Genomic DNA, 23,133 nt, shown 5'->3' with positions numbered 1-23,133 from the left:
GATTGGTTTTAGGCACAGAGTCTTTTCCATTTTTCAGCATACGATTTTCTAGTACTAGGCCTCCTTGCCTCTAAGATGACATTCATCACAGGTTTGCTGAAGGATAAGGGTGAATTTAAGTGATTAGCCAGGCTGCAAGGTTCAATGTTGGAAGCTGAGGGTGCAGAATTTGGTTCTCCTGCTGAGACAGCAGGGAAGGGGTCTGAGGCAGGTGCCATGGAGATAACTGCGACACACTGTGCAGGACGGGGTACCAGTGTTGGCGTGGCCAGTCTGGAGCAATCAAGATCATCCTTGGTTCGTCCTGTTTGACTTTTAGTAGAACTCTGGAGAGCAGAGACAGCGGGGGAAAGGCGTAGACTGATATTTTATTCCAGCTGAAGGACAGAGCATCCACTTTCTAGGCTTGTTTGTGGGGAGTCCTTGTGCAAAACTTGTCCAACTGGTAGTTCTGGGGGGAGGCAAATAGATCTATGTCTGGGCTCCCCCATTCGCTTGTCAACATGTTGAAAATCCTTGGTTCCAGTTTCCACTTGCGTGTGTCCATGAGGTTTCTGCTTAGTCCGTCTGCCAGTGTATTTAATTTTCCTGGCAGGAACTGAGCTTGTAGGTGAACTTGATAGCTCAAGGCTGTGTTCCACAATGCCATGGTTAGTCTGCAGAGGGGGTAGGAATGTGTACCCCCCTGCTTGTCTATGTACCACACAACCGTGGTGTTGTCAGTCTTTACCATTAGTTGTCCTGGAAGAATGTAGTCCTTGAAGGCTGTCAGAGCATTCTGTACAGCTAATATTTCTTTTTGATTGATAAGTAGGTGAATTTGACTTGGGTTCCATTTGCCCTCAATGCACTTCCCTGCCAGGTAAACCCCCCATGCATAGCCTGAAGCATCTGCTGCTAGGGTTTGGGCGGCAGGGGGTAGTGTGAATGGTAGTCCCTTGGTTTTGGTGGCAGGCCTCTGCCCACCAGAGGAACTCTAGGCTTAGGCAAGGTATGACAGGAATCATTGTTTCTAGGCTGTGAGAATGTTGACTCCATAGGCTTTTTAGATACCACTGCAGTTTCCTCATATGCAGTCTTGCATATGGAATTAGAAGAATGCAGGAAGCCATGAACCCCAAGGCTTGCAGTATTTGTCTTGCAGATAGCAGAGTTTTTGTGGCCACTTGTTTGAAATAGGTTACCAAATGAATTTGCTTTTCTGACTTGAGGTAAGCCATCTGGGAAGTTGTATTCAAGCTTGCTCCCAGGAATGTAACTTGTTGACAGGGTACCAGTTGTAATTTCTTTTTGCTTATGGTGTACCCCAGACAAGTTAGAACCCTTTTTACAAACGTCAGATGATTCAAAAGTATGCCCTGGCTTTCTGCCTGAATAAGACAATCGTTCAGGTATAGGTATATTTGAATACTTCTTTGTCTGCAAAATGCAATAACTGGAGCCAGGCACTTTGTGAATACTCTGGGCGCAGTAGACAAGCCAAAGGGCAGTGCAGAGAACTGATAATGCATGTAGCCTGCTTTGAAGCGTAGGTATCTTCTGCAAGATTCCCTAATTGGGATGTGCAGGTATACTTCTTTTAAATCTAGTGTTGCCAACCAGGCGTCTTTGCCTAGCATAGGAAGTAATTGGTGGAGTCAGCATCTTGAAATTTGGAATCTCCAGAAGGGTGTTCAGAGTAGACAGGTCCAGGATTGGATGCCATAATTTGTCTTTTCTGGGTACCAGAAAAAGTCTGGAGTAGAAACCTTGTTCCTTTTCCTCTTCTGGTACCAGATGAATAGCCCCATGCTTAAGGGAGAAAGTACTTGTTTTTGAGCCTCTGCCCATTGACTTGGGGGCAGGTATGGCCACGCATTTGGTGTTGGCAACGTGTGGAAATGAAATCTGTATCCCTGGGACACTATATTTAAAACCCATTTGTCCTGGGTTATGAGTTCCCAGTTCTTTGCATGAAGAGCAACCTTTCTCCCCAAAGGGGCGGTCAAAAGAGAAGTGCTTGGGAATTTTAAAAGCAAGTCACTGAGACTGTTTACCATAGGGGGTGTCTTGTTATTTCCAGATTTGGAAGTGGAGGCCCCCACTGCTTAGTTCTGAGAGTCTCCTGGGACTGAAACCTGGGGTTTTTGCTGTGTCTGGGTTTGGCTTGAGAAGACCTGGAAGGGACTGGAAAGGACCAATTCTTAGTAGGCCAGTGTGTAATAAATCTAGGAGGTTGCACTTGTAAAAAATCTTTAACAGTTTGCACAGATTTAGCTTCATCTTCCATCTTTTTAAGAATTTGTTCAGCCTTGTTGCCAAACAGGCAGTCCTGATTTAAAGGAGCATCCAACAATTTAGCTTTAACATGATCAGGCAAAGATTGATCCTTAAGCCAAGCATGCCTTCTGAGCACAGAACCAGTAACAGCAGCCCTGCAAGAGGCCTCTAAAGAATCAAAACCACATTGCTAATTAGGTTTTCCAACTTGTTCAGCAGAATGCATTGAGTCCTGTAAATCTTTATTTTCCACACAGTCAGGAATCAACATAATTTTCTGTTTAAGCAGTCCAATGACATGTTGCTGATATTTTAACATACGAAATTGGCAGTTTAAAGCTCTGATTGCCAAGGTTGCAGAAGTATAAACCTTTTTACCTAATCTATCCAGTGCCCTGGAGTCTCTATCAGAAGGGGTAGGATTTTTAGCAGTAGAAGCTTTAATGCCCTTGGGCCCCTGAGAAAAAGTCTCTGGATCTGCAACAGGATTTTTGAAAAGGAACTTGTGGGACTCAGGAACCCTGTAGTATCGGTCAGGTTTACTAGGAGCAGGAGGCAGGGAATCAGGGATCAAACTGGATTCCGAGAAATCATCATCAACAATGTCTAGTACAGGAAGTATAGCCAAAGGCCTATGCTGAGGTAGAAGGAGGAAATCCCGAAGCCTCTTTTTTGAATCAGAAAATTCCTGGCTTTCCCAGTAAAAATGCTCCTTTAAAGTATGTAAAGTTTCCCCAAGAGAAAAATCCTTAGGAGGGGAACAGAGGGAATAGAATCCTATGCAGCAGAATCCTCATAAGTAGGTAAGGACAAATCCAGGTCATCAAAAGAGTCAGAAGAAACAGAATCCTGATCAGAAGATTCATAATCAAGCTCAGCCCTAGGCCTCTTAGAGCAGGGGGGGGGGGGGGGTTGACTACCCCTGATTTGAGTTATTAGATCTTCAGCCATTTTTATCTTTTGATTTTTAAGCACAGGGGCCTGAGCATGTGGCCTAGGCGTCAGTTTTTTAGACATGGATCGAGATTTAGACCTTAGTAATGAAGGAGGTGTTGATTTAATATGCAAGTCTGTAGGCCTGAATACACCCACAGAAGCCGGTGCCTGCATAGCAGCTCCGGACCCATCCAAGATAGAGAAATCCGCGTGTTCCATACTTGAAGTATCTCACGGCATACCAGACTCCGAATGGGTCTCAGTAGAGGCCTGCGAATCAGAAGTAGCTGGTATCAGGGGCTGCGAAAACGCCTGAGTACCGGCGAACTGACGACTGGCTTAGGAGAAGCATTGTCGGCAGTTTTGGACCTCGGCAGCCTGTGTCCGTCTTTATCTTTGCGTTTTTTTCGGAATCCCGGTAGTCGGATGACTAACCAACGACATTTCTGGATAATTAAACCGAGAACCAAAATATTTAGAGGCAAAAATATACCGACGACGGATAGTGCGCTGATTAAATAAAGCACAAAACCGACAGCAAGGTACGTCGCGGTCAGGGCCTAGGCAAGGAATACAGTACGAATGAAAATCTTTATGAGGTATTTCTTTCCACAAGTAATGCAATTATTAACTTTTACTGACATCGGTAAGGAGCAAGAAAAAGTTTCCCCAACGGGGTACTTAGCTTTAAATTGAAGACTTCGGTTCTGAAACTTGAAAACGAAAATTTCAGGAGACGGCCGACTGCCAATTGCATGTTTTATACCCCTGACAACCTGACGTCATGGAAGAAGGGACAGCAACCAACGCAGGACCCAAGACGTTGTTAATCAGGCCAACTGAGGGCAACCTGCAAGCAGATTACCCACATGTAATGACTGCAACAGTGAAGCACTAAGAACATCCAAGAGATCTTGGGTCTGAGCGTCCCCTCAGGCTATGACTGGACAGCTTCGGCTCCTAAATATCGATGGCACCAAGGATGTTGGAGCAGGCAATGGTTCCGAAATCCCCACGGTGGGTCTCAGCACCAAAGTATCTACTACAACTGGTTCCGGACATTCCGGCTCTGATGTTCCAGATTGGCTCAGAGGAGGAATCGCCGTGGATGAAAAGGTCTTTGCTGGCTCTGTGACCGACTGGGCTGGAGTAGACAGGAGTTTTGTCAGCGCCGGGGTCTTCAGCAGTCTACGCACCACCCTATCCACATCATCATCTGATAGGCTTATGGAGGACCTAGAGGAAAGGGTTGGTGAGTGAGATCTGTGTAAAAATGGGAGATAGCAGGGTAGGGGAGACCGGTAACAATTCAGGCAACCGGCTCCAAATCTGAGCCTCTCTCAACTCCGAATTCTGTGGTGCCAAGGATGTTGATTTGTCTGATCCACTAGGGTTTGGATCTGATGGAGTTGTCTTTGCTATCTTCTCTGGCGCTTATGAGTGGCCAGAAGAAGATGAAGATGATCTCTTGGCAGGTTTTAGCAGATGGGGACGTGGACTTACTCTAGGTGCTCTGACCTTCTAAGGTTTCAGAAAAAGAAGTCTTCAGAAGTCCTCTTACGATCAGTTTTTTTCTCCTCTCTAGTAAAACGCAAGTGGAAGGCTCCGAGACAGTATAAGCATATACTATGTCCATCAGTTATGGACATTTCCTGGGAGCATTTCTTAAAGCCAGATGGCTTTGTTTCCTCCTGATCCTTACACATTATCACAAAGTGGACAAGGCACAGCTACTTTTTACACTAACTGAAGACTAATACCACACTTTAAGAGTATATATTTCAAGCAACACTCTATGAGGCTATATAAATATATATAAATGCACACTACACACCAATATAAAACATCTACAGATTTTCGAAAAACGTACAATACACCTTAATGATTTGCAGAGGAAAAGAAGGGGAAAGGAAGTAGCTTTGCCCTCTAACTTAAACGGGTGCTTGACCTTCTAACTTAAATGGGCACAAGCTAAGCTAACTACAAGCTTAGAAGAAGGATTAGAAACAACAGTGAGTTGCACGCACTTTTAACAAACAGTGCACCCATGGAAAAGTCTAACAAAACCCTAAAAACATGGGTTAAGAATTTCAGACAGGATAGGAAGAGAAAGGCCAGATGAGAAAAGAGTGATGGCCAGCCACAAATGCAATAACAGCTAAATATATATAAACAACATGCACACCGAAAGAGAAGTAACTCACTATAGAAGCTATAACTATATAAACAAAAAACTAGGAATAAAGACAATTTCTTTGAAAAAAATTCAACACTTAGCAACAGCCAAGATGAAGAGCCTCCGATCTGTTTAGCGGCAAACAAGATCTGGGAAAAGTACAGTTGTGTACACTTACCATAAATGTAGATGTTCCAGTGTATTCACTGTTGCAGTCATCACACTTGGGCTATCTGCCTTACAGGTAGCCCCTCAGTTGGCCCGAATACCAGAGACTTAGTATTTCTGCATCGGATGCTGTCGCTCCGGGACTGACGTCAGGTCGTCAGTGGTATAAAAACAGGCAGCCGATGCCATTACATCGGTTTTTCTTGCCCCAAATGTCAGGAGCCCCCAAATAGGGAGCTAGGTTATGGTGGGGTAACACCACCAGTAAAAAGTAAATACCAATACTAGTAAAAAAAGCCATAGAGAGGAGAGAGAGATAGAGAAAACCAGGGGGCTGGTGGGACGGAAACCAGGACTGCAACAGTGAATACACTCGAACATCTACATTTATGGTAAGTGTACACAACTGTACTATGTTCTTCATGTTTCACTGTTGCAGTCATCACACTTGGGTGGATTCCCAAAGATGAGGAAAGGTGGAGGCAGTCAAGAAGAGTTAGGCTGGCTAGTAGGCCTTGCAAGACTGCTGTAGTAAAACCTGCCCTGGATTTGGAAAAGCTAGGCAAGTGGTAATGCTTGGTGAAGGTGTATACAGAACTCCAGGTAGCAGCTTCCAGGATGTCCCTGGTAGGGTCTCCCCTGATAAATGCTGTAGAGGTACATGTTGCCCTAGTGGAATGTGTTCTGACCCCTTGAGGGGTTGGTTTTCCATGGTGCTTGTAGCAGAAAAAGATGCAGTCTGCTATCCATTTGGAAATGGTTTGTTTTGAAATGGCCTTGCCCTCTGCCCCTGCTGCAAAGCTGCCTAGTAACTGGTCAGATTTTCTGAAGGGCTTAGTCCTATCAAGGTAGAATCTGAGCGGTCTGTGCATGTCCAAAGAGTGCAGGATCCTTTCCCCTTTATTCTGAGGATTAGGGAAGAAGGTTGGCAAATGGATGGATTGGTTGAGAACCACACTGGGCACCACTTTAGGCATAAATGAAGGGTTAGTCCTGAGGGAGAACCTGTCAGCATGGAAAATAATAAAGGGTTCCAACAGCTATCAGTGCTTGTAGCTCAGACACTCTTCTAGCTGAAGTGATGGCTAGAAGCAAGACTGTTTTCCAAAAGAGCAATTTTAATTCAGCTGAAGCAGCAGGTTCAAAGGGGGGGATGTGCGAGCTTTTCCAGTACAAAGTTAAGGTCCCAAGCAGGGGTCTGTGCTTTCCTTGGTGGCCTTAAGTTGTTTGCCCCTCTCAGGAATTGTTTGATGAGAGGGTGAGAGACTAGAGGTGGCTCAGTGTTGTAATGAGCCAAGATGGCAGAGGCATGGATCTTAATGGAGGAGGAGGGTAGGCCTCTTGGAATAGGTCTGCTAGGTAATCCAGGATTAGATGCAAGTAGGACAGTGGTGTGTCCTCTCCTTTCGACTAAATCCAAGAACAATACCTTTTCCACTTATCAGCATAAGATTTCCTTGTACTGGGCCTTCTGGCTTCAAGAATGACATCCAGCAACTGTTTGCTTAGGGTTGCTGGTGGGGTATTCAAGGAATAAGCCAGGCTGTAAGATTTAGGGTTTGCAAATGTGGATGCAAGGTCTGTCCCTCCTGCTGAGAGAGCAGGGTTCGGGTCTGGTGTAGGTGCCAGGGTGGCACCGTTGTCATGCTGCGCAAGAGTGGGTACCTGTGCTGGCGTGGCCAGTCCGGGACAATCAGAATTATCCTTGGCCTGTCTTGTTTTATCTTGAGTAATACTCTTAAGAGAATGGGCAGAGGGGGAAAGGCATAGATTGATAGGTTTTCCCATTGAAAGGACAGGGCATCCACTTTCCAGGCCCTGTTGCGAGGATTCCTGGTGCAGAATTTGCTGAGCTGGTGGTTGTAGGGGGAGGCAAAGAGATCCACCTCTGGGGTCCCCCATTTCTGAATCAGAATGTTGAAGGTGCTGGGCTCCAGTTTCCACTCGTGTGGGTTTAGGAGATTTCTGCTCAAGTTGTCTGAAAGTGAGTTTAGTTTGCCTGGCAGAAATTGAACTTGCAGATGGACTTGGATGTCCAAGGTCATGGTCAACAAGGCCATTGCTAACCTGCAGAGTGGGCAGGAATTTGTTCCCTCCTGCTTGTTGATGGACCACATAACTGTGGTGCTGTCTGCTTTTATCAGTAGTTGTCCTGGAAGGAGTATGGATCTAAAAGCTGTCAGGGCATTTTGTACAGCTAGCATCTCTTTTTGGGTGTTGTGCAGATGAATTTGACTTGGGCTCCAGTGGACCTGAATACACTTGGCAGCAATGTGAGCCCCCCCATGCATAGTCTGATGTGTCTGGGTGGCATGGGGTAGAGTGAATGTCAATCCCTTGCTGTGGTTGCATGCTTCTGCCCACCAAAGGACCTATGTCCTTAGACAGGGTATGATAGGAATGACTGTTTCCAGGTCCTGAGAATGTTGGCACCAAAGACTTGAGTACCACTGAAGTTTCCTCATATGCAGTCTTACATATGGAATTAGAAGTATACATGAGGACATGAACCCTAGGGCTTGCAGTATTTTTCTTGCAGATAGCTAGGTTCTGGTGGCCATTTGTTTGAAGCACTCTGTCAGATAAACTTGTTTTTCTAAAGTGAAGAATGCCATCTGGGAAGCTGTGTCCAAGCTTGCGCCCAGTAATATAATCTTTTGACTGGGTACCAGTTGTGATTTCTTTTTGTTGATGGTGTACCCAAGGAAGTGAGAAGTTTTTTTTTACAAATGTCAGGTGTTGGAGTAGCAATTCCTGACTATCCGCCTGAATCGGGCAGTTGTCCAAGTACGGGTAAATTTGGATATTTCTCTGCCTGCAGTATGCAATGGCTGGAGCCAGGCATTTTGTGAATATCCTGGGTGCATTAGATAAGCCAAAGGGAAATTCAGAGAAATGATAATGGACAGATCCTGCCCTGAAACGTAGATACTTCCTGCATGACTCCCTTAAAGGGATGTGCAGATAGGCCTCTTTTAAGTCTAGGGTGACTAACCAGGCATCCTTGGCTAACATAGGAAGAAGCTGTTGCAGGGTAAGCATTTTGAACTTTGGTACCGCCAGGAAAGTGTTTAGAATTGAAAGATCCAGGATTGGGCACCAAGAGCCCTCTTTCCTGGGAACCAGGAAGAGTCTGGAGTAGAATCCTTGACCCCTCTGTTCTACTGGAACAGGCTGAATAGCTCTGACATTAAGCAGGGAAAGGACTTGGTTTTGAGCTTCTGCCCACTGCTTTGGAGGAAGGTCTGGAAACCCGCTTCGGGTTGGCAGAGAATGGAAATAAAATTTGTACCCCTAGGATACAATGTTGAGGACCCATTGGTCCTGGGTGATGGACATCCAGTTTTTTGCATTAAGGGCAAGTTTTCCTCCTAGGGGCGCAAGCAGTTGGACAGGGCTGGAAAGTGGATTGAAGATGTCATGCTGAGCTTTTTCCGTAAGGAGGTGGCTTAACACTCCCTGCTTTTGGGGTGGGGGCACTCCATTGCTTATATCTCTGCATACCCTGTGACTGTAGTCTGGGTGGTCTGTTCCCCTGCATCTTGCTTGAGAAGGCCTGGAGGGTGCTTTAAAGGACCAGTGTTTTGAAGGGCAATGCCTACTGAATCTAGGGGGTTACACTTGTAAGAATTTTTTTAACAGTATGCATAGATTTAGCCTTCTCTTCCATCTTTTTAAGAACTACTTCTGCTTTGGTGCCAAACAAAGAGTCCTTATTAAAAGGAGCATCTAGTAATTTAGATTTGACATGATCTGGCAAGGTCTGCTCCTTCAGCCAAGCATGTCTTCTCAGTACAGAGACAGTTACTGCTGCCCTGCAAGATGCTTCTAGGGCATCAAACCCACACTGCAAAGTATGCTTACTGACTTGGTTTGCAGAGTGCATATGCTCCTGCAAATCTTTATTTTCTGCACAGTCTGGAAAAGTTACCAGTTTTTGTTAATAAATCCCATAATATGTTGCTGGTACTTCAGCATGTGAAACTGGCAATTCAAAGCCCTAATAGCAAGAGTTGTAGAGGTATATACCTTCGTACCTCATCTGCCCAAAGCTCTGGAACTCCTGTCTGAAGGGGTGGGATTATTGGCTGCAGTAGCCTTGACACCTTTAGGCCCCTGGGAAATGATCTCTGGGTCAGTAGTAGGATTCTTGAACAGAAACTTGTGAGTATCAGGTACTCTGTAGTACCTGTCATGTTTCCTAGGGGCAGGAGATAAAGTGTCAGGAGTAAGACTGGATTCCATGAAAACATCATCCACAACATCCAGGACAGGGATATAGCTAAAGGTCTGTGTTGAGGCAACTCTAAAAATTCTCGGAGTCTCTTTTTGGACTGAGGATAGTCTTGGCATTTCCAATGGAAATGCTCTCTTAAAATATGCACGGTTTCACCAAAAGAAAAATCCTCTGTAGTGGAGGCAGAGGGATTGTATTCCTCTGCATCTGAATCCTTATAGGCGGATAAGGGCATGTCTTCATAATCAGAAATGTCAGAGTCATTGGACTCCTGGTCTGTAGAACCTGAAGAGGACTGGGTTCCTTGTGTCTCAGCAGGGGAAGGCTGACTTCCCCTAATCAGTGTGGTCTTCAGCCATTCTAAGGGTTTGTTTTTGTGGCATGGGGGCCGGAGCATGCGCTTTGGTCATCAGTTTTCTAGGTGTAGTGAGTACTCTGTGCCTAAGAAACCTGGTAGTTTTGGTTAGAAATGAAGTTGTCGGTTTAATTCGAACATCGGTAGAGCAAAGAACTGGCTCAGAAGCCGGTGGATGCACAGCAGCTCCAGACCCATCCAAGGTAGAGACATCCGCAGGTTCCTTAGACGAAGCATCATCTCGCGGCATACCAGACTCCGAATGGGTCTCCGCAGAGGCCTGCGAATCCAGTGAAGCGGGCATCAGGGGCTGCAAAAAGCCACCTCACGGAGCACCAGCAGACTGGCGACTAGCTTAACGGATGCATCATCGGCAGTTTTTGACCTATGCAGTCTATCTCTGTCTTTATCCTTACGTTTTTTCAGAAAATCAGTAGTCGGATGGCTTACCGAAACCATTTCAGAATACGGAGATCGAGAGTGAAAGAATTTAGCGACAAAAAGTGCCTGACGACGAATGGGTCAGGAGTTAAACAAGGCACAAAACCGACAGCGAGGGACGTCATGGTCTGGGCCTAAACAGATGATGCACTAAAAGTGAAAATCTCTGTGAGGTATTTACTTTCCACAGGCAAGACAATTGCTAACTTTTTCTGACATCGGTTAGAGCAAGAAAAAAGGATCCCCAAGGGGTACTTAGCTTTAGAAGACTTCAGGATTATTCAACGAAAATGAAAAACTTCAGGTAGCAGCAGACCGGCACTTGCGAACTGCTTCTGCTTCGGGCCCCTCCTAGGCAAGAAAGACTGATGTAATGGCGTCGGATGCCTGTTTTTATACCCCTGACGACCTAATATCAGTCCAGGAGTGACAGCATCCGACATAGAAATACTAAGTCTCTGGTATACAGACCGACTGAGGGCTACCTGGAAGGCAGATACCAAAGTGTGATGACTGCAACAGTGAAATATGAAGAACATCTACACCAGTGCATGATGGGATAGAGATTCAGCCACAAGCCAAGTGGAAGTCTTTGAGCCTTAGTATATGGCTGAGTGGGAACCAATGATCGGTTCCGAACCCAACCAGTAAGAATGAAGGCGAGATAGGACAACATAACATCACTGATTTTACTGCCTATTATTTGATTATGCTGTTTGCGTCCAAAAGAAAGTACAGTTGTGTACACTTACCATGAATGTAGATGTTCGAGTGTAATCACTGTTGCAGTCATCACATTTAGATTATCCTGCTGGGGGTAAAGCCCTCAGTAGGCCCGAATACCAGAGGCTTAGTATTTTTGCGTCGGTTCCTGTCGCTCCAGGACTGATGTCAGGTCGTCAGTGGTATAAAATCAGGCAGCAGATGCCATCACATCAGTTTTTCTTGCTCTATCAGGAGCCCCCAAACAGGGAGCTAGGTTATGGTGGAAGACCACCACCAGTAGAAACTAAATACCAAAAAATCCCTGTAAGGAGAGAGGAGAAGAGAGAGACAGACAAGGGGGATGGAGGGAGGGAAACCAGGACTGCAACAGTGAATACACTCAAACATCTACATTTATGGTAAGTGCACACAACTGTACTATGTTCTTCATGTTTCACTGTTGCAGTCCTCACATTTGGGTTGATTCCCAAAGCTGAAGAAAAGGGTAGAGAAAGTCAAGAAGACTGTGGGCTGCCTTGGATGCCCTTGCAAGACTGCGGTGGCAAAGCCTGCCCTGGATTTGGAGAAGATAGGCAGGTGGTAATGTTTGGTGAAGGTATGAACAGATGTTCATGTAGCAGCCTCCAAGATGTCCCTGGTAGGGACCCCTCTAAGAAGGCTGCAGAGGTGGGGGTTGCTCTGGTGGAATGTGCCCTGACCCCTTTGGGGTGGTTTCCTGTGCTGTCTGTAGCAGAAATGGATGCAGTGTGCTATCCATTTGGAGATTGTTTGGATATGGCCTTGCCCTCTACACCTGCTGTGAAGCTGACTAGCAATTGATCAGTTTTTCTGAAAGATTTAGTCCTGTCCAGATAGAATCTGAGCTGTCTGTGCACATCTAGAGTGTGCATTGTGTTGTGGGTTAGGAAAAAAGGTGGGCAAATGTATGGATTGGTTGAGAGCCACACTGGACACAACTTTAGGCAAGAAAGATGGGTTAGTCCTGAGTGAGACTCTTGTCAGCATGGAAAATGATGAAGGGCTCTCCAGCCATGAGTGCTTGTTGCTCTGATGCTCTTCTAGCTGAAGTGACGGCCAGAAGCAAGGCTGTTTTCCAAGAGAGAAATTTTTACTCTGCTGAAGCTGCAGGTCCTAAGGGGGGTAGGGTGAGTTTTTCCAACACAAAGTTAAGGTCCCAAGCTGGGGTAGGAGCTTTTCTAGGTGGCCTCAAGTTGTAAGCCCCTCTTAGGAACTGTTTGATAGAAGGGTGCGAGAAGAGAGGAGGCTCTGTGCTGTAATGAGCAGAGAGGGCAGAGGCATGAATTTTAATGGAAGAGAAGGGCAGACCCCTGTGTAGTAGATCTGCCAGGTAATGCAGGATGAGAGGAAGGGAGGGCTGTGCCGATCCGGCTCACTTAGCCTGGATCCAGGTGCAAAACGTTTTCCACTTGTCAGCATAGGATTTCCTAGTGCTGGGGCATCTGGCCTCACATATAACATCTAGGACTTGTTTGCTTAGGCTGGCAGTTTGAGGGGTGGTCAGGGAATAAGCCAGGCTGCCAGATGAGGGTCTATGATTGTGGATGCATGAATTCTCCATTCCCCTGGGTCAGGAGTGTTGGGATCTGAGGTATGTGCCATGTTGGCAGGGGTGCGAGGCTGCGCGCAGCAGTGGGTACCAGTGCTGGAGTGGCCAGTCTGGGGCAATCAGGATTGCCCTCAGTTTTTCCTCCCTTATTTTGAGCAGTACCCTTGATAGGAGTGGTAGAGGCGGAAATGGATAGACCGAGAGGTTTAGCCACTGGAAGGATAGAGCATCCACTTTCCAGGCCTTGCTGTGAAGTTCCACGGTGCAGAATTTTTCTGAGCTGATGACTGGAGTGGGAGGCAAAAAGGTCGACCTTCGGGGTGCCCCATTTCTGGGTTACAAGGTTGAAGGTTCTGTGGTCTAGCAGGATTCTGCTTAAGTTGTCTGCCACAGAGTTTAGAGAGCATGGCAGGTATTGTGCTAGCAGGTGTAGCTGAGCCATGTGCCAAAGGGTCATGGCGAGCCTGCAGAGAGGGTAAGAGTGTAGTCCCTCTCTGCTTGTTGATATACCACATCACTGTGGTGTTGTCTGTTTTGATCAGTAGAGGACCTGGGGAGAATAGGAGTCTGAAGGCTGTCAGGGCGTGCTGAACAGCTAACATCTCTTTTTGGTTGATGTGCAGATGTATTTGATTTGGGCTCCAATGGCCCTGAATGCACTTGCCATCCAGCTGTGCTCCGAGGCATAGTCTGATGCGTCTTGGTGAGGGTCTGGACGGTGTGGGGTTGTGAGAAGGGAAGTCCCTTGTTGTGGTTGCAAGCTACTGCCCACCAAAGAAAATCTTTCTTAAGACAACATATCACTGGTATGAGAGTTTCCAGGTCTTGAGAGTATTGACACCAAAGGCTTTTTAGGAACCATTGTAGTTTCCTCATATACAAGTCTGGCATATGGAATGAGTAGGATGCAGGAAGCCATGAACCCTAGAGCTTGCAGGATTTCCCTTGTGGTTAACTGGGTTCTGGTGGCTAGTTGAGAGAAGTAGCCTGTCAGGTAAGCTTGTTTTTGTGGAGTAAGGAATGCCATCTGGGTTGCTGTCTCCAAGCTTGCTCCAAGGAATACAATTTTTTGTGTGGGGACTAATCTTGATTTCTTTTCATTGATAGTATACCCCAGGGAGGTCAGTAGGTCCTTTACAAAAGTCAGGTGCTGTAACAGCTTTTCCTGTCTGCCTGAATCAGGCAATCATCTAGTATGGGTAAATTTGAATATTTCTTTGTCTGCAAAAAGGAATGGCGGGAGCCAGGCATTTTGTGAAAACTCTGGGAGCAGTGGATAAGCCAAAGGGAAGCGCAGAGAACTGAAAGTGCATAGATCCTGTCCTGAAACGTAGGTATTTCCTGCATGATTCCCTGATTGGGATGTGTAGGTAGGCCTCTTTTAGGTCTAGGGTGGCTAATCAAGCATCCTTGGAAAGCACTGGTAGAAGCTGCTGGAGGGTGAGCATTTTGAATTTTGGTTATCACCAGAAAGGTGTTTAGAATGGATAGGTCGAGGACGGGACGCCATGTGCACTCTTTTTCTGGGTACCAGGAAGAGTCTGGAGTAGAAACCTTGGCCTATCTGTTCTGCAGGAACATGCTGTATTGCCCTCATGGACGGCAGCGAAAGGACTTGCGTTTTGGCCTCTGCCCACTGGTTTGGAAAAAGAGCTGGAAACCCTTTTGGGGTTGGCGGAGTGTGGAAATAAAATTTGTATCCCTGGGTCACTACGTTGAGGATCCATCGGTCGTTTTGGTAATAGTGGCCCAGTTGCTTGCATGGAAGGAGAATTTTCCTCCTAGGGGCCCAAGCAGGTGGGCAGAGGTAAGGGGTGGAGGTGTAAAGTCATTGTGAGTTCTTACCAGCAGGGGATGGCTTTGCACTCCCTGTTTTTGAAGAGGAGGAACTTCATTGCTTATATCTCTGCATTCCCTGGGGCTGCTGTCTGGGAGGTCTGCTTCCCCTGGGTCTGGGCTGAGCTGGCCTGGAGGGAGCATGAAAGGACCAGTGCTTGGAGGGGCAATGCCTATTGAACCTTGGAGGCCGGACCTGTAAGAACTGTCTGCGTAGATTTAGCTTTTTCTTCCATCTTTTTTAAGACCTCTTCTGCCTTGGTGCCAAATAAGTTGTCTTTGCTCAATGGCTCGTCCAATAATTTGGATTTGACATGGTCTGGCAAGGTCTGTTCCTTAAGCCAAACATGCCTTCTAAGGACCGAACCAGTGACTGCTGCCCTGCAAGATGCTTCTTGGGCGTCAAAGCCACATTGCAAGGTGTGCTTAGTTGCTTGACTTGTGGAATGCATTAGCTCTTGTAATTCTTTATTTTCTGCACAAGCAGGAAAGGAAGATATTTTTTGTTTGAGGAGTTCTGGTATGCTACTGATATTTCAGCATGTGGACTGACAATTTAATGCTCTAACAGCAAGAGTAGCAGAGGTGTATACTTTTTTACCCCATCTATCTAAAGCTCAGAATCCCTATCTGAAGGGGTGGGATTCTTAGCTGAAGTTGCTTTAATTCCTTTCGGTCCTTGAGAGATGATCTCTGGGGGTCAACAGTGGGATTTCTGAAAATAAATTTGTGAGAGTCAGGGACTCAGTACCTGTCAGGTTTCCTGGGAGCAGGAGGAAGGGTGTCAGGAGTCAAACTGGATTCCATAAAAACATCATCCACAACATCCAGGACAGGAGGAATGGCCAAAGGTCTGTGCTGTGGTAAATCTAAGAATATGATACCATCTCATTCTGGTCTGCTTCGTTCAAAACTGACATTCTCCATTTGTAATCCACGATAGCTATGCCCCTTCCCTCTGGTTTCATCAACTTGATTGATTTGTCCATTCTGAGATCATGCATTAATCGCTTTTCATCTGGGTATGTTGTAAAATCTTTCACAGGGCTGTTTATTCAACAATCGTCTGATGTCCCTTTCACACAGTGCCTCAAATAACTTTATAGCAGGGTAGGGAGAGGGAATTTAAGAGCTTTTTATTTTAAAGTCCACATTATCAAGAAAACCACTTTCTCTGTTTTATGTAGTGCAGTGCAAAACAGTGTTCTATAGCATGATTTTAATTCCATCAGGGTATCTGCAAGGTTCATCCCGACACTGGAATAAATGTAAAAGTTTTTGCAAATAAACCATAAGTATCATTTATTGTCAGATGACTGTAAATAACATGTTTAAAATCTTGTTTTTTTTCAGTCATTGAAACAGCTCCTGTTCAAAGAAAGGTGGTCAACATTTCCAAGCCAGATCTCTCCCCTGTGGATTGTAAACATTCATGTTCTAAGGTGCTTCTTGGGGCTTTCAATATCTCTGATACTCAACCTACAGTTTAAACATGTTGCCCGGTATCCATTTCTCATGTTCCCCTTCCTCACCAATCTCTCCGTTCAATGAAGGGTCGGTTGGTCTAAAGGGATATCATCATCCTCAGGTGCCTCTAAATTACTGTCAATCTCATCCACATGGTTTACATCACTGTGTTCTGTTTCACTGTGATGACATGTCTTCTTGGTTTGGGGACAAACCCTTTGATGGTGGCTGTTGTCATTGTCCCTCAAGCTTCTTGTTCTTTCTAGCCTTAATTACTTCTAGTTTACGGTAAATTTTACCAAAAATGTCCTGATATATAGAGGCATAGTGAGAAAAGTAAATCACCAGTGATGATGTTTGCAAGCTGGTGATATCATTGTGTAACTTTACCATCTTACGCTCACTGTAACTGGTGAGTATTCTCAAATTCATCTCCCTGTTGATCAAAAAACTAAGTGAGAACCATGTGAAGAGTGGAGCCAGCCAACATCTCACTAGGGAATTTACATAAACGGAGTCCCTTGGGTGCATGTTTTGTGTTGATAACACTTATTAAAAATGCACTTGTAAAGCTGTAATGATTTATAACTATAATGTTTTTTTTCTTCAAGTCCTCAATCTACTTGGCCAAAGAGTCACTGCTCATATTGCTAAGTACTACATTCTCAAATGAAACTACCATCAAGCCATACAACCTGGTAAACTCATGCACAACTGTATCCCCAACAGCATGGTTCCACGGTCACTCTGAAGTGTTTGGGAAGATGTAGCACTAACAGTAACAATACGGGTTAACTGCTGCACTAATGAAGTAAGATGTCCATTTGTGATATGGATGCTATTTCTTCAAAGGTTCCTTCTTCATTTGGACCAAGGCACGACATGGCTGGTGAATCGAAGGCAAGGTAAATAAAAACCTCAGCAGATTCACCAGTGTTAATAAATATGAAGTAGAACCAAAATAATTTACTATCATGTCACCCAGTAAAAATAACCAAAAGCCTTTTAATTTTATTTATTGACATTTGATTACCAGGAAAGTCCGAGTGGGTAAAAGCCCATTTTCAGAAGAGGCTTGGGGAGAAAAGCTCTGAATTATTACAAAACATTTTAAAAACAATAAATTTACAATCTACAAAAATAAAACAAAACTTGCAGTTTAAATTATAACAAATTAGACACAATATAAAAGCACTGACTAAAATCGACAGAAGGTCTATGATAATCATTCAATATTTAGATAAACTTTAGACAGTCTGTAGAGAAATTAAAGATAAGTTAGTGTAATACAGACAGGAATTGCAATATGAAGTTAGGGAAAGCAGGCTAATGGCATACTCAGAGAGAAAGTCAGAGAAGATAATTAGATAGCAGTAAGGAAGGGGTCTATATCAGAAGAGCAAACGCTTAAAACAGCGACCGCTCTTCTATTGAACCGAAAACTACAAAACCTCAAAATGTCGAAGGCACGATCAGATGCTTGGTCACATTTAAGGATATAATTAATCCTGGATTTGAACAAGAACAGAGCCAGATTTTAGCTAGGAGGTCTTTCAGAGGGGTTTTTCAAAGATGGGAGGGAGGGTATTGACCTGATGGATACAGGTAAGGAGCTCCAGGCCTTAGAACTTTGTAAGAGTATAGACAATGCCAAGCAGATCTGACAGGCTTATAGACAGACAACAGCTTTTGTTCACTGGATCGCAGTGACTGACTGGGAATACAATTGTGTAGAATGTTTTTTAGTTCTGGACAGGCAAAATGGATGCTGGAAAATTTTACAGGTGGTAAGAAGTTGTGTGTATGTTAGTTGATGTGGTTTTTCAGTGGTGGGTTCTGAAAGGGGTATGTGCTGCAAATTTTGTAACTTTGTTGTAGCACTGTTCAAGCTTTAATTTTTGTGATGTCTGGAGGTTAGTAAGGATGAGAGCATCATAAAGAAGAGTGGGGAGGAGATAAACAGTGGCAAGTATACTTTTAGTTGCGTCAGTGAGAAAGTGTTTGGCTCTGTAAAGCATCCCTAGTTTATGATGAGTGTTTCTTTTGCAATTTTGTATACGCAGATCAAATGTAAAATTATCATTAATTACCACGCCTAACAGCTATGAGAAGTGACTTCAATGGTTGTATTATCAAGAGAGAGGACTTTATATTTTGTTTTTTTCATGACAGAGAGATTTGGGGGGGGGGGGTAGTAGTTTGGTCTTTTTTGGGTTGAGCATGTGTTGAGAGTTACAATGCCAGGTTTCAGTGGCTGTTAAAAGCTTCCGGAGTAGTTTTTTGGAGGTGTACCATGTTGTCCAATGTGCATCTGTATATTGTATTAGGGTGGCTTGTTATACAGGGTGCTGGCAAAAATGTTAAATAGGAGGGGACCAAAGATAAAGCCTTCTAGTACACCGGTGGTCATATTTTGGTAATGATGCAAGGCCTTGGTTGTCTAAGCCTGCAGACAACTGCAACTTTAGTGTAATCACAGAATACCCAAAGGACACTAACATCGTCCAAGAGGACTTGTCGCAAACTAATAATTGGCACTAGAGAAAATGATCTAAAACTGAATGCCAAAAAATATATAATAGTATTCTTTGGAAAGTCAGCACCCAGGGGAATCAACACATAGACAATACAACCAAAACCCTAAGCGTAGGCCTAACGATTAGGGAACACATGCAGACAGCGATTTCACCTTTGACTACTCTGTGTCTACTGTTCTAAGGAAATCATTATATACTGAGCAAATTATAAACAAGGGTATGGCATTCAGGTCCAACGATGTCACTGACCCCCTGTGCTCAGCCCTCATTAATTCAGCCATTGAGTACAATGGTCCTACTGGTATGTACTTGACTAGGCATATACAACTGGAATGCCCAAAGAAGTTCCTCACAAAAAAAAAAAAAAAAAAAAAAAAAAAAAAAAAAAAAAAAAAAAAGAACACAAGACTTTAATTGCATAGAACGTGCAGACCACCTCAAAGCTTTATTTTCATACTATGGCTCCTACAGACTACTGAGAGATTATCTCTCTCTGGCTTACAAGGCATCATCTGATATAGTTCTACACATCCACAAGTCTGACCGCATTAGAAATACCTGGTCAAAGAATCAAAATCTCATTTGTAATAGAACAGAGTCAGGGATGAATTCTGCTTCACATGGGTGAGGAACCTGTTCCACTGTAGGGAATAGTCTCCGAGATGCATCCTTGTCCCTTCAACTTGGTGTATTTATACAAATATAAAAGGTGCTTCAACAAAGTAATAGTTTAAAGGTGTGCACACTTATGCAACCATCTCATTGTACTTTTTTTATTTTTTTATATTTTTCCCTAACAGATTTGTTTTTCAATTGAATTGTATAGGTTATAGGTCACATTAAAGGTGGGAAAAGTTTTGAAATGATTTATTGTGGTCTTATTTCTTTATATCACAAAAACCTGGCATTTTAACAGGGGTGTGTACACATTTTAGTGTGTGTGTGTGTGTGTGTGTGTGTGTGTGTGTGTGTGTGTGTGTGTGTGTGTGTGTGTGCATATATATATATATATATATATATATATATATATATATATATATATATATACACACACACACACACACATATATATATATATATATATATATATATACATATATATATATATATATATATATATATATATATATATGTTAACATATAAACATTGGCAACTATTTCCCATTTTTGTACATGAGGAAACTGGTACTTTGTGAGTAACAAACTTGACAGCTGAGACACCTCAAAATCTGGAAATATTCTATGTTTAAGTGTTGGCCATGGACGTCGCCAACAATCATTATTGGCCTCTCTCCACCCAGGTAATGTCCTGTATGCCTTTTCTCTGAACCATGACTCATTAATACAATATACATCTCTAGTTTATAAAAGCAGAGCATGCTGTCTTTCATCTGGTTGATACTGAAAATAATTAATTTCTAGTTTTCTAGGAGTCACCTTAACATCTACTAGATAAAAAATAACCATAAACTGTAGACAATCTCAATTGAAACTTTAACATTACCAAACACTTACAACTTAATAGATATTTTTTTCATTGAAAAATAAAATATAATAAATAGAAGAGCACTTTAACCCTTAACTGAGATTAATTAAGTGTTATACGCTTGCTCGTGAGTACATGGGTCTACTAAAAAAAGTTGAAACCACAAAAAGTCGACATAAAACATGGTGACAAAAGAAACTGCTGGCACACAGAGCATGCTTTGAGACATAATCTCGGACCATGCAAAGAAAAAAAAACAAAACAAAGTGCTTTAGCAAGTCCTTTGAGCACCCCCCCCCCCCCCCCACACACACACACACACATCTACTATGCAAGGTAGCATAATACCAAGAAAAGGACATATTCTCCAACCCTGGAATTATAGCAATCTCACATAAATGACTGCTTTCTTGTTGACCATTTGAAGTAAGACAAAAAAGCTGTTGAATAAATTACACTGCGACAAAATAAGGGCTCCTATATATGTGACTCGGTGTAAATTAATCTTGCTATAATGTGAAAAAATGTTTACCTTTTGCACAAACCTGTTGCAATTATCCCCATATTTAGCACTATACCTGATTAATTACATTCACATTTTTAATAATAAAAAGACTTCTTTAAACTTACCTTCATGCCGTGACTTATGATCTGACTGAGACTTGAGTATCCTGTGCAGAAATAGTGAACAAAATAAGGGAAAATAAATCAGTATTCTGGAGTAAACATATACACAGTGAAAATCCTGATTTACATCATTTTTTAGACATGAGAATACTATAATTTGCTATTTTGCTCATCCTGTATAAACGTTTACTAAGGTTTTATTTTCAACTAAGCAAGAAAAATAAAATACAACTTACTGTATCAGCTGCTCTACGAGCAGATATTCCTTGACATGTCTTAACAACAAAGTACAGCCTCTCCACAATTATAATCAGGCAATTGTTCTTGGAAGATCCCATGCTTAGGGTACACACAATGATGTCATAGCCTGACTACTTAAGTGCACCTTGTCCTGGAGCCTTCTAGTTTACAACCCAACTACTCAGAAAGCACACACAGTGCAAAAAATAAATAAATAAATAAATAAATAAGCTGGATGATAAGGTTGCAAAAGTGGGGTGCAGTGACAGTATATTTGCAACCCACTAAAATGGGAACCCTTTGACATCAACTGACAAGGTAAGAGAGGCTTTGCTCACATTTTATCAACACTAATCCTCAGATTGCTTCTGCTAGACGAAAATTACCAGCAACTCAAGACAACAATAAAAAAACATTTCTGCAGTACATCAAGGCCCCTGAACCACCCACCATCTCCTACTATTATGCAGCAACTCCAAAATCACACAAAGAAAAAGAAATGACAAACACTGGCTCACTTTTAACACACAAATAGAAATCACAATGACAATGATTTCTTAAAGAAACAGCAAATGGGGGCAGAGAACAGCTGAAAGGCAATGGCTCAGAAAGTTAAGTATTGAAGTAAAGCAGTACCAAAGGAAGCACAAATCATATTATACAGGCTGTAACAATAATGCATGAAGGTATACAACTAAAACTGTAGAAGGATAAAAACACAGCCTACAACTCAAATGACTTGAATATGATTAGTAGCTTGGGATCTGCTGAAGATGGCATGGGGAAGGTCATGAATGACATGGCTTTGCTACCAAGCACATCCTTATGGAACGATGTGAAAAAAGAAATGATGTACTCAACATAAAGTTCGATCTGTGTTGTCCATTTTCATTCTTCCTCACTGATGGGTTCGGATCTGATCTCTCAGATCTAACTCGGCCATTGCTAAAGCTCATAGCAACCAAAAACTCTCAAGCTTCTACCTTACCCATAATTCAACAACCACAAGTACCTTAGATCTCATTTGCTGACTTTAGCAGAAAGGAAATATTTGCAGTCAAATAGGAAGACTACATATTGAGCTCAATATAAAGGACATCTGACTGAAAATAAAACCGATCTTGTAGCCCATGCAGGTATGACCCTAGCTCTGAGTAGCATCCAGCCATCACCCTGAATGATACCACAGTACAAAGACAAAATCATTGACTTCAACAACTGGCTAAGCTTCTGGTGTCATTCTAAAGGGATCCAGCAACTGTCTGCCTGGGATGATGTGACTGACAGACCACGATACTTTGCCAGAGATGGCCTGCATCTGTCATCCTTGGGATTCCAAATACTGGCTAAGGCTCTTGCCACCCCATAGTGCCTTTTTTAGGCAATGTTCAAATAACAAATTTGCCACCGTAACAGGTACAAGCAAGCAAAATCCGAGGGTAATGCTACTCAATGCTAGAAGTCTAAACCACAAAATGCATTTACTCGAGGCAGTCCTTAAAATGGAGAACATCGACATCTGTGCAGTGACAGATACCTGGTTCAAGGCTCCAGAGAGCACCCCTGCATTAACAGGCTATAATTCATACCACACCTTTCAGCCACCTAACCTGGACCGAAACACTAAAGGCGGAGGTGTGTCCATATTCATTAAAGATATCCACACCTCCAGGCTAGTTGCTCAGTATAATGCATCTGAGATTATCCAAGTGCAACTAACTCTGGGCAAGACGACAATCCAAATTGTAATTTGCAACAGATCACCCACAATGACCCAGGATTCCCACTCCTCATTTCTTGATACACTGGAAAATATTAGGGTACAACCCAAAATCCTAATAATGGGTGATTTCAACTACCCCACCATTAACTGGGAAAAACACTCATGAACCAACTCTTTTGCTCAACGTGTTCTGGAATTCATAAATTCCAACGCCTTGGATCAACTTATCCACACCTCCACCTGGGGGACAGCAATATCCTAGACCTGGTTATTACCAACATGGGTGACCGGTGCTACACACCAGAGGTCAATTCCTCGTTGGTCAGATCCGACCACAAGCTAATCGCCCTAG

General features: G+C 43.4%; 1 protein-coding gene across 1 annotated transcript in view; it reads right to left on the bottom strand.

Moving 5' to 3' along the window:
• USP34 (ubiquitin specific peptidase 34) overlaps positions 1–23,133 on the bottom strand; it is a gene marked incomplete in the record, with an annotated part of 5,849,982 nt that overhangs the window by 2,361,555 nt on the left and 3,465,294 nt on the right. The window contains 1 exon segment of the mRNA XM_044061224.1: positions 20,822–20,862. Within this exon segment, the coding sequence (XP_043917159.1) occupies positions 20,822–20,862 (41 nt within the window).

This window comes from Protopterus annectens, chromosome 1.part0 (assembly GCF_019279795.1).
Source record: "Protopterus annectens isolate FY-2018-M chromosome 1.part0, PAN1.0, whole genome shotgun sequence".
In the NCBI taxonomy this organism is placed as follows: Eukaryota; Metazoa; Chordata; order Ceratodontiformes; family Protopteridae; genus Protopterus; species Protopterus annectens.
This window is presented reverse-complemented; position numbering and strand designations above follow the sequence as displayed.